Below are 10,660 nucleotides of genomic sequence, written 5' to 3' on the forward strand. Positions count from 1 at the left end.
CCAGCACAGCTTAGAGGTGATATTACAAAGCATTGCATGGCGTTCATCCATCTTAGGGTCTGGAGGCATCGTTGCTGTCACAGATTTGGCTCAGCAATCGATGTGTTTTGACGCCAAAATGCCAGGATGAGTTATGGTAGTATAATAGACATAATAAGTTAGATACAGCGTAAAGGCCCGCAATAGGAACTCGTGGCAAGCGCACTGTTCGAGGGCACATCCCACTTTGGTGGATTGGGTTGGGTGTGCTACCATTTACGGTTAGCGCCGCTTCGTACTCAAGCGAGCGATAAGCTATCGGGGATGACCTTCCTGCTCCCCACCCAACCGTCTCGCTCGACTTTCGTCATTCATCATCTTTCCCCCACCTGCTCCTAAAATGCCCAAGCCGCCGCGGACTCGATCACTCGATGGTTGCGCCACCTGTCGTACGCGGAGGGTGAAATGCGACGAAACTAGGCCCATCTGCACCAGCTGCCAGCGTCTGGGCCTGACATGCCGGGGCTACGAGTCTCGCCTCACCTTTGTGCAGGTTGGCCGGCCATGGGCGGCTGATGACGTCGAAGATGGCCGCTATCGTCGGCCCTTGTTTACGGGTACGTCTGGCCTTTGAACATGGTATTGAGCGAAGGCTGAGAACCGGGCAGAAAAGGAGCGCTTGGCCATGAGTGATGAGCTTCGCACGAGCATGCGTAGAAGACGAGCCGACCGTGTAATAGCGAATCTGGATGACCAATCCCAACAGCTCGAATTGTCAGAGGGAAACGATGGCCTTGCGCACGGCCCGTTTGCCGTCTTCAAGTGCGCCCGCCCCGCATCTCCTGTCGTGCCTCCGACGGCCAATGAGGAGGATCAAGCTTTCTCAGGCCTTCTGCCGGACCTTGACCTTATTCCAGACGTAGTCGACTTTAACGATGAGCAATTCGTCGCCGCTCTCTCAGCTATCGATCAGGTATTTGACGCTCAAGAACAGCCCTACGCGGATGAAGCCCAGCAATGTGACCAGGGTCTCCCTTTGTCTGGGAACCCAACGGACCTTTTCCTAACTCCGTACCTGAACCCATATCCAGACTCGATGGCTCATCGAGATGCAAGTCTGCTCCTGAACAACTACAAAGACCACGTTATCCGCCTCTTCTCTCCCTTGAAGTATCACCGAAAGACGCCATGGAATATTCTTCAGTTGCCGTGCGCCATGACAACTCTTGCAGAAATCACCATGGGCTACAAAGCAAGCTATGCACGAGCCTCCGTATTTAACGGCGTCATGGCCATCAGTGCTTTCAACCTGAGCGCCTCGTCGACTAGCACGGCAAAGACTTATTGGAACGGTGTTGCCAATAGTTACAGGCTACAGGCGCACGAAAGCCTGAAAGCCTCGTTGGAGCATGAGATGTCAGTGCAAAAGAAGGCAAAGTATAAAGAAATGCTCATGGCCATCCTCTGCATGGTTACTATCTCCGTATGTCCTCTGCTCATGACACTGCTACTGCTGCTAACAGCCACAGGCCTTCAGCGGTGCTACCGAAAACACAAGAGCCTACCTCCTCGATGCAGAGCGCCTAATCCGCCTACGCGGCCTCACCAAGCCCCGGATATCGCGCAAAGCTCGACTCCTGCACCACCACTACGCCTACATCAGGCTCATGCACGAGACGACCTCACCAAGCTGCAAGAACGCCGCACCCTTCCGCATCACCGACTGGGCGTCGGACGAAACCAACGACGACGACGGCGACCTCGAGCACCCCTGGAAGCGCGAAAAGAGCTTCGACATCGGCGTCCACGACCTGCACCTCGAGATCGCCGGCGACTTCACCAAGCACACGCTCTACCCGGACGTCTACGGCATCCCGGAGTCACTGATGCTGCTAATCTCGCAGACGACCCGCCTAGGCAACGAGCGCGAGGCCATGATGTCTGCACCCAATTCCCCCACCTCTCCCTCCCCAGCCCAATTCTTCCGCCGCGCCAGAGCCCTCGAGCGCGCCATCTGCCAATGGGATGATGACGAGCCGTCGTCGCCCTTGCACTCCTCCAATTCCTCCTCCTCCTCCTCCTCCTCTTCTTCCTCCTCCTCGTCTTCCGACTCCTACTACCCCCCGGGCACCGACACCGATGCCCACCCCGCCGCCGTCGCCGCCAACCGCCGCGCGCTCGCGCACCTCGTCCGCGCCATGCGCGCTGCGCTAGTCGTGTATTTCTACCGGCGCGTGCACGACGTCGCCAGCACCGCCATCCTGCAGCCCAGCGTGGCCCGCACCATTGAGCACCTCGAGCGCATCCAGGACGAAGACGACGCCATGGCGGCAACTGCACCCGCCGAGTACGACGGCTACACGACCGGTATCGTTTGGCCCGGCTTCGTCGCGGCGTGCGAGGCTGAGGGCGAGGGGTTGAGGGGCAGGTTTGAGAGGTGGTTTGAGGTGCAGGAGAGGAAGAGTGGGGTGCCGTTGTTTGGGAAGGCGGCGGGGGTGGTGAGGATGGTGTGGGGGAGGAGGGATGGGGTTGGGAAGAAGAATGGGGGTGTAGGATGTGTAAGTTGGGTTGATGTTGTGAGGGAGGAGGGGGTGACGTTGTTGTGCACGTAAATTGGGATTGTACTTTTCGTTGTTTCTTTCCCTTTCGTCTTCTCGAGGTAACTTGCCCAGCGCTTCCCCAAAAAAATGTTTTGATGTCATGAATTCTTTGGAGTTGGGGTGGGCGGCTATTTGCGGGGTACGGTCGGTATGGGCTTCCTTTTTCGAACCCCGGTCGTTCCCCCGGACCACGCACCCGAGCTGTGCAGCTTTTCGGCGACGAGAACCGTCCCTGCAGGACATGTATTAGCGATGATGCCAATACAATCACGATCCTTCGGCCTTTGCTTTTCTCCTCCGTGATATTTCCAAAATGCAAGCTCCCACGCTCAGAGACCCGAGTCTTTTGGTCCAGAAGACGTACATCGACGGCGAATGGGTGGATTCCGTCTCAGGGAAGACATTCGCGGTCCATGGTAAGCTCTTGGTCTCCATCTCGTCAAAGATGTGTGCACTTTCTGAAAAGATTCATCAGACCCCGCGAGCGGCCAGCTCATCGGAAAGTGCCCGGAATGCGTTCCTGCAGACGCCCAGCTCGCCATCGAAGCGGCGGCCAAAGCATTTCCAAAATGGCGAGTACGGACAGGGCGGGAGCGCTCGAGGCTGATCCGCAAGTGGCACGACTTGATCCTGGAGAACAAACAGGACATCACCACTCTAATCACTTGGGAGAATGGCAAAGCGAAGCCTGATGCTTCGGGTGAAGTCTTATTTGCTGCAAGCTACATCGAGTGGTTTTCCGAAGAGGCGGCCAGGATTTACGGCGACGTCGTTCCGCACAGCGTGGCTGGCACTCGCGCGTCCGTGATTAGGGAGCCGGTGGGCGTTTGCGGGATGATAACACCGTAGGTCATCTCATTTGCCATGTGCTGGGAGTAATGCTGAGGATTTATCCAAGGTGGAACTTTCCGGCAGGGATGCTGGCCAGGAAGGCCGCCGCTGCGTTCGCTGCCGGATGCACCTGCGTCGTCAAAACTGCCGGCGAGACGCCTTTCACCGCGAATGCTCTGGCGGTGCTCGCAGAGCGCGCAGGCATTCCAAAGGGCGTTCTGAATATTGTCACCGCGCTTGACAATACCCCCGAAATCGGCCTTGCGCTATGCGAATCCCCGGAAGTCCAGAAGATCTCATTCACTGGCTCCACCAGGGTTGGGAAACTGCTGATGAGGCAGTGCAGCTCGAGCTTGAAGAAGCTCAGCCTTGAGCTCGGTGGAAATGCACCATTCATTGTGTTCAACGACGCTGATCTGGACACAGCCGTGTCCGGTCTGATTGCGAGCAAATTCAAGTGCACTGGCCAGACCTGCGTGTGTGCGAACAGAATATTCGTCCAATCTGGGATCCACGATGCCTTTGTTGACAGGCTTCGGGAGGTCGTAGGGAGGTTCCGTGTTGGATCTGGATTCGACGACATCGTCACTCACGGACCGCTCATTCACGCGAATGCCATCTCCAAGGTGGTTGAACACGTCGAAGATGCCAAGGCGAAAGGCGCTAAGATCGAACTGGGTGGAAACCGGGTTACAGCTTTAGGTTCGATCCTGTACGGGACACTTACTTGGAGTAGATTGCTGATGACTACCACAGGCCCTAACTTCTTTGAGCCGACCATCATTACAGGCATGACGAAAGACATGAAGATCGCACGCGAGGAAACTTTCGGCCCGGTGGCAGCTATCTTCAAATTTCAGACTGAGGAAGAAGTCGTCAAGTCCGCAAACGAGGTCGAAGTCGGGCTGGCTGCTTACGTCTTCACTCGGGATCTCCAAACCTCACAGCGCATGAGCGAGTTGCTGCATGTTGGCATGGTGGGATTAAATACTGGTTCAGTTTCTGATCCTCCCTCACCGTACGTTCGTACTCATGAACTCGCACTGCATCTGCTGACGACTAGACAGATTTGGCGGCGTCAAGCACTCGGGCTTTGGCCGAGAGGGCAGCAAGTACGGTCTTGATGAATACACAACGCTCAAGACTGTTGTCACTGGAGGTATCAACACTGTTTACCACTCCAAGCTTTGAAATACGTCCGGCATAGGTTGAGGAAGGTATCGCGGAATTTATCATTCTCGATGTGTGGTGCGTAGGAGTCAGTCTCATATGCAGGAGTGTGATAACGATCAATCAATGAGAAATCTCGACTGATATATGTTGCGTAAAACTTGAGCGACTTGAAGAGTTTTTCTAATGGATAGTAACTGTTGCCTCTTTTAGCACACCAATCCAGCTTTTGTCAGAGCCGTGGGAGATCATGAAGCCGGTAGCCACTGCCCTTGTAAAAGAAAAGGGTATGAGAAAGAAAAGAAGCCGCATTATAGACTCTCATGTCTATGATAAAAATCTCCGTGCTCTGTATCTTAGTTCCCGCAACAACTCGCGCACCGTTGCCTTTGTCCTCGCCAGCGAATCGCGATTCTCTTCTGCACGCCGCAACAAATAGAGTACGCACTCATTCAACGAACCCCATACAGCATACTTGTAGCACTTAATGCCAGTATCTGTAGTCTCTTTCCGTGAACACAGGTGCAGGGATAGCTCGTCTGCCATGCCAAGCAGCTGGGCATACGCGACGTCGTTTACCCTCCCCGGCCACACACCCTGCTTTCCTTCAGTCTCCGCGAGTCGCTGCTGGATACTTAGCGCCGTTTGTACAGAGGTCTTATTGTGAGTTGCGAACACGACATCTGCATTCCATGGCCGCTGCTGGGTTCTATCTATCTTCTGCCATACATCCGGGCGCTTTTGAAGCGCTGATGCGAAAAGCCGGTCTCCGTCGCGTACGATGTCTCTGCAGCGTGCTACGTCAGGCAATATCTCCGCGGTTGGCTTTCCACCGTAGAGTAGCAGTGCGATCGCTGTGTCGTAGGCGAGGTCCGTTTCTTCTTTGGTGGTGTGGATGAGTGATCGGTTCCACTCGGATTGAAGGTAGGCGCCTCGCACCATCTTAACGCCCAGCGTAAATTGGTAGTCTCGTGACGAAGCTAGATGACGCGAGAGTTTCTCTGGTGTGGACTTGAGATACCTAGTCTGAGTGTCAGCAGGACACTCGCACTGCATGAATGGACTGGACACGCTCACATTTGATATGTGTTGTAGACAACTGCGTTGCTGTTCCTGTTGAAGTGCGCCATGAGGGACTAAATAACGTATGCTTGTCAGCTATGATTTTGTCAAAATACTCATTGATCGGCTCACCATGGTCAGTGTATCGATTGCTCTCTGTGTTCCTTGAGTTTCAGCATCCATCAAAAGTCGTACTCCACGGGTCTTTGCCGCATTGGAGATTCTTGCGATTGCCTCAGCAACACTACCGAAAATTCTCAGACTTTCGTTCATGGTGAGCGGAGTAGTTTCACACGGTAGTGACTGCGAAAGCTCCCTCAATTTTTGCGCTGCCAAACGGCCAGCTCCAGTGTATTTTATTGCAACAAAGTTGCCTGGATCAGTGAGTTCAACTGTCTTCAGATTGTTCTCCAACCAGAAATCAACTTCTGACCTGAAATTATCAGTTTGTTTCTCTGCATCCGATGTAGCCGGCAACTCTTTAGCATAGGCCATGATGGTACCGGAAAATCCCAGCCGTTTCAAGTCAGCCATCTTCTTCCTTATGTCATCGTCTGATGAGCCGCAGCAAAACTGTGGATAGAAAGTCTTCCTCATCATCCATGATATGGGCGGGAACTTCAAGAGTGCATGAGAATGCTGGCTGAAGCCTCTCATCAATGGCCTGAGGATAGCAGGCGGGATTGAAGCGGTGGAGAGAACGACCAGCGATCGTAGAATATCTGAAGTAGGCAGCACCTCGAGTGGTCGGGTTCCAGCTGGGTGTTTTGATGCATCATGTGAGGGAGAGGGCCTGGAACCTGCATTGAGACCCACTGCTTCATGCTGGTACCGGCGGCCGAGGGAGTAAAGCCGTAGGAGCCGAACAGGAGCTTGGCGTTGGTGCATAACAAGGAGCGTGGTATCAATTTGAACAAAATTATTGTCAAGTCCCTGAGTCGTGTTTGCTACAGAGCCACTACATTTTAAATACCAATGGCGAATGTTCTCCGTCATTGATATAACCAGCCGCCCTTGTTTCCATCTGTTTGATAATAGCAAATCAGGCGGGGTAGGCGCCACGGCTCCACAGTTCGGCCCCGGTTTCCCGCTAAATTTTAGGCCACTGCAACCCCACCCTTCTGCGCAAGCACTAACCTTACTTCACTCTCTACGTCCTCATCGGACATGAACCCAGCCATGGCCACTGCATCACTCCAGCGAGGGGGACGGAGTCGGAAGGGATGCGAATCATGCAAGAGTAGGACTGAACTCCCGCCTCTAGCCGCCAGCGCTAACATTTCCCGCAAAAGGAAGCAAAAAGCGATGCGGGGGTGAGCAGCGTCCCGTCATCTCTGCCTTTTGATTGGTGTCACCCGCTCAACCTAATCAGAAGAGCAGCCCAAGTGTTTCCGATGCCGGCGAAAACGCGTCGAGTGCATCTACCCGCATCAGAAGCCTTTCGGCGGACGCTTCAAGTTCCAGGTCATGTGCAGTGCGTGAAGCCAGTGCCTCCGTATCTAACCGATGCAATACTGACAGGAGCGGGAGCACGACAGATGCAGACCATATTCCACCTCGCAAGTCTAGAACGACAGTGTATTATTACGTCAATTTCACCGTGGGCGACGTCTCTGCGCTTTGCCCGGATTACGTCTCTTCGGAAACAAGCCGCCGTTCTCACAGCCCGCTCGGCGTACTGCAGTCCACTTCCAATGCTCGCCAGTCCTGGGAGAACCAACTCGTACCCGAACCTTTTCTCCGCCTACTCAAACTATTCCCTTTCTTAAGGCCCGAAGAAAACCAGCTTCTTGATTATTGTACGTGGGCGTCGGATGATAGGAACCATGACTTCCGACTGATATCTCCCAGACAGCCACGTAATATGCAAGGCTAGGGTGTTTCAAGATGGTGCACAAAACAACTACAGATCTCTAATTCTGCCTCTTTGTCAGACCGAAGGACCGTTACTGTCGGCTGTCTTGGCGATAGCCGCCAACGACCGGCATAATTCCTGGGCTCTCCAGTACAAGAGCGATGCTATCAAACAGCTTCGTTCTCGGCTTGGCCGGGCCGAAAGCCTCGAGAGCTGCATTCTCGCATGCATCATGCTCTGCTCCTTAGAGATCGCCGATGGCAGCCGCTCGTCGTGGATCACACACGCACGCGGCGCCGCGGCCATCCTCGAGTCCTACACGCACATGATAGACACGCACGTCGCCGACTTTGCTACCAGATACCTCCGGCCACGGAGTATTTTCCTAAACACTACCACGGCCGATCAGCAAGGGGAAGAGTCATCAGCGGTGGGCCGTCTGGCCAATCCCCTCCCCACGACCCATCCGCTCCACATCGACGCCGTGGCCACCGTCGCTGCCATCGACCCGCACATCGGCTGCTCACTCGAGGTGCTCGACATTATCGCCCAGACGGCCGATCTGGCCAGCTTGAAGTGGAGCTGCACTGATCAACCAAAGCCTTCCCACGTCGCCGACCCCACAATCACCCACCGCGCCGCCGGCCTCCTCGCCCGCCTCAACTCCTTGCAACAACCATCATCATCAACCTACAATGACAACGACGCCGACGCCGATTACGTCCACAGCTGCGCCGAATCCTTCCGCCTCGCCGCCCTCATCTACCTCCGCCACGTCGCCGGCTTCGACTACCCCGACCCCTTCCGCTCTTCCTCTTCGTCTTCGTCCCCCTCCTCCTCTTCATCGTCCTCCCTGTCCTCTTCTTCCTCCGCCTCCGCACGCACCACCCAGCTCCGCGCCGACCTGCGCCGCTTCTTCACCCTCTACACCACCCGCATCGTGCGGCGCGGCATGCCGCGCGTGCTGTTCCCCGTGTGGCCGCTGTTCGTGGCCGGGTGTTTCGCCGAGGAAGACGCTTTCGCTTCTGCTGCTGCTGCCGCTACCGTCGGTGGTGGTGGTGGTGGTGGTAGCGTTGGTGAAGGAGGAGGTGTTGGCAGTGGTAAAGGAGAAGGCGGCTACTATTACTCGGAGCGCGCGGTCGTGATGGACGTCTTCGCGACGTTGGAGGAGACGTGGCCAGTCAGCAACGTGCCGGTGGTGCGGGCGGCGGTGGAGACGGTGTGGAAGGAGAGGGATTTGAGTGTGGGGTGTAGGAGGAGGGGGAGTGGTGGTGAGGGTGGGGGTGGGAGGGGGGTGAGGGCGGCGGCGTGGAAGCGGGCGATTGAGGCTTTGGGGTGGAAGTTGGCGTTGTCGTGATGGGAGGGGGTGTGGTGTCTCATCTGGATCACGTTCTGAGAAAAGAGGGAATTATCGTTTGATTCAAGGCGGAAATACTATTACTACGTTCTTCGACAATACATTAGACTTTTTACGAACACGAATCCCCCTTCTTCAAGGGTACGACTGTGTCACGAAATCCAAAAGTTGCATGCGGAGTCTGGCCTTCAGAAGACCGCAGTACGCCGTACCGTAACATGGTGCTCTTCACATCCTTTGGCATCGGCTGCTTGCCCAGACACTGACCGACAGACAACTTATCCAGATCGGCATTGCGGGTCGTGAACATGATGCTGGAAAACGACGAACTGGCGCTATATCCGTTCACCACATAGGCATGGGCGCCGACAGCAACACAGGCCAGCGCCACGATGGCCGCCGCCAGGTACGCGTACAGCAGATTGCGCCAGTTGTACGAGTAATAGTTCTGCGGCGACGTGACGGTGACCTCAACCTCAGTCTTATTCGAGAAGAGCGCCGAGCTCATGAGACTGAGGCTAACATTGTGCGAGAGGTCCTCGATGGCGCGCGGCACCGAGCCGTTGCGGCACATCCACGGCGACAGGATGTCCCCGAAGCCGTTGCTGCCGCTGCCCTTGTTGTTGCGGATCTCCGGGCACGCCGGGATGCCCGACTTGAAGATGTCCGTGTCGGCGCCGATCAGCGAGTTGGTCGAGCCGAAATAGACCTTGGTGACGATGACGTCCGAGAGAGCCGAGATCAGCGCCCAGTACGCGATCTGGCCCGGCGCGTAGTCCGAGGCGACTTCGCTGCCGTTGATGTTCAGCGGCGTGACGTGCTCGAGGTTCGTGATGGTCGACGAGAGGGTGCCGTCGACGCTGAGGAAGTCGACCGTGTATGATGCGTTCCACGCGTGGCACGAGTAGTTGCTCCCGCTCGGGCCGCCCGTTTGGATGAAGAAATGGTTGGCTATATAGTATTCGTCGAGAACCGTCATTGTGTTGCCAATATACAGCTGTTCGAACAGGGGATTCAGTGCGCCATTGCTCATAGACTCGTTCCAAGCCTTCCGGAGTTTGCTCGGGTCGTCCAGCTTGATGGTGTTGTTTGCGGCCGCGGCGGAAAGCGTCTCGCATTTGATCGCGGGTGCGTAGAAGTCCAGTGAATAGGACGCGTTCGGATGCGGGGGAGTGAAGGGTAGCACCGAGATGGATGAGGATGTCGCAGCTATGAGACGATCGACGGCGGCCGACGTTGACTCGACTCTTCCCACGCCTTCGAAGTTGACCCATGTGATACCCGTTAATTCATTTCCGTACGCGGGAAGAGGAACATTAGCCAGAGAAGTGCCGTTGGAAAGACCCGAACGGACTGTCAGTGTTGCGGGCGTTATAGTGGCGACAATGGGAATGCACCTGGTACTGATTAACAATTTTTCAAAATGATGCCATTTGGCAGACTCACCACATGCACGCAGCGAGTAGGCACAGGAGCTTAGCGCTGATAAGCACCCCGCTGAAGAAGGAGAAGGGATCCGTTGTGAGAGAGAAGGCATCGTCCAGATTCTGAAGGCTCAGATATCTCTTCTTCACCGTCACCCACAGCCGCTGCGTATATGCTACTCCAACCGAACCCACAAGAGATGCCTTGCAGAGAAAAGCAAACCCAGTTCCTATCCTGATAGCCCATTGCTGTTTCGTTTCCGACGATACTTCGGTGCCGTCTAGGGATTGGTAATGGAAGTGGTGCCCTAAAGCGAAAGCAATACCAGCGACGAGGAAGAAGGTCATAAGCGCCGGTGATCTCCAGTAAATCCCCCATGAT

The 10,660-nt window shown here is 55.4% G+C and overlaps 3 protein-coding genes across 3 annotated transcripts; 2 read left to right on the forward strand and 1 right to left on the reverse strand.

The window, feature by feature from the left end:
* Positions 1–379: 379 nt before the first annotated feature.
* Positions 380–4,601, forward strand: LTHEOB_12254 (Succinate-semialdehyde dehydrogenase; the record flags this gene model as incomplete). Its single annotated transcript, XM_035509101.1, has 8 exons — positions 380–596; positions 648–1,462; positions 1,509–2,537; positions 2,935–2,995; positions 3,055–3,424; positions 3,478–4,112; positions 4,167–4,428; positions 4,478–4,601. 8 exons carry the CDS (start codon positions 380–382, stop codon positions 4,599–4,601), a joined length of 3,513 nt encoding a protein of 1,170 aa, XP_035364759.1.
* Positions 4,602–7,729: 3,128 nt separating this feature from the next.
* On the forward strand, positions 7,730–8,854 carry LTHEOB_12255 (uncharacterized protein; the record flags this gene model as incomplete). Its single annotated transcript, XM_035509102.1, has 1 exon — positions 7,730–8,854. The coding sequence occupies one exon, from the start codon at positions 7,730–7,732 to the stop codon at positions 8,852–8,854; it is 1,125 nt and encodes a 374-aa protein (XP_035364760.1).
* A 112-nt stretch (positions 8,855–8,966) lies between these two features.
* On the reverse strand, positions 8,967–10,525 carry LTHEOB_12256 (Formylmethionine deformylase-like protein; the record flags this gene model as incomplete). Its single annotated transcript, XM_035509103.1, has 3 exons — positions 8,967–10,251; positions 10,301–10,443; positions 10,502–10,525. 3 exons carry the CDS (start codon positions 10,523–10,525, stop codon positions 8,967–8,969), a joined length of 1,452 nt encoding a protein of 483 aa, XP_035364761.1.
* Between the last annotated feature and the right edge of the window lie 135 nt (positions 10,526–10,660).

The sequence above is a fragment of the Lasiodiplodia theobromae genome (genome assembly GCF_012971845.1).
Source record: "Lasiodiplodia theobromae strain AM2As chromosome Unknown scaffold_60, whole genome shotgun sequence".
NCBI lineage: Eukaryota > Fungi > Ascomycota > Dothideomycetes > Botryosphaeriales > Botryosphaeriaceae > Lasiodiplodia > Lasiodiplodia theobromae.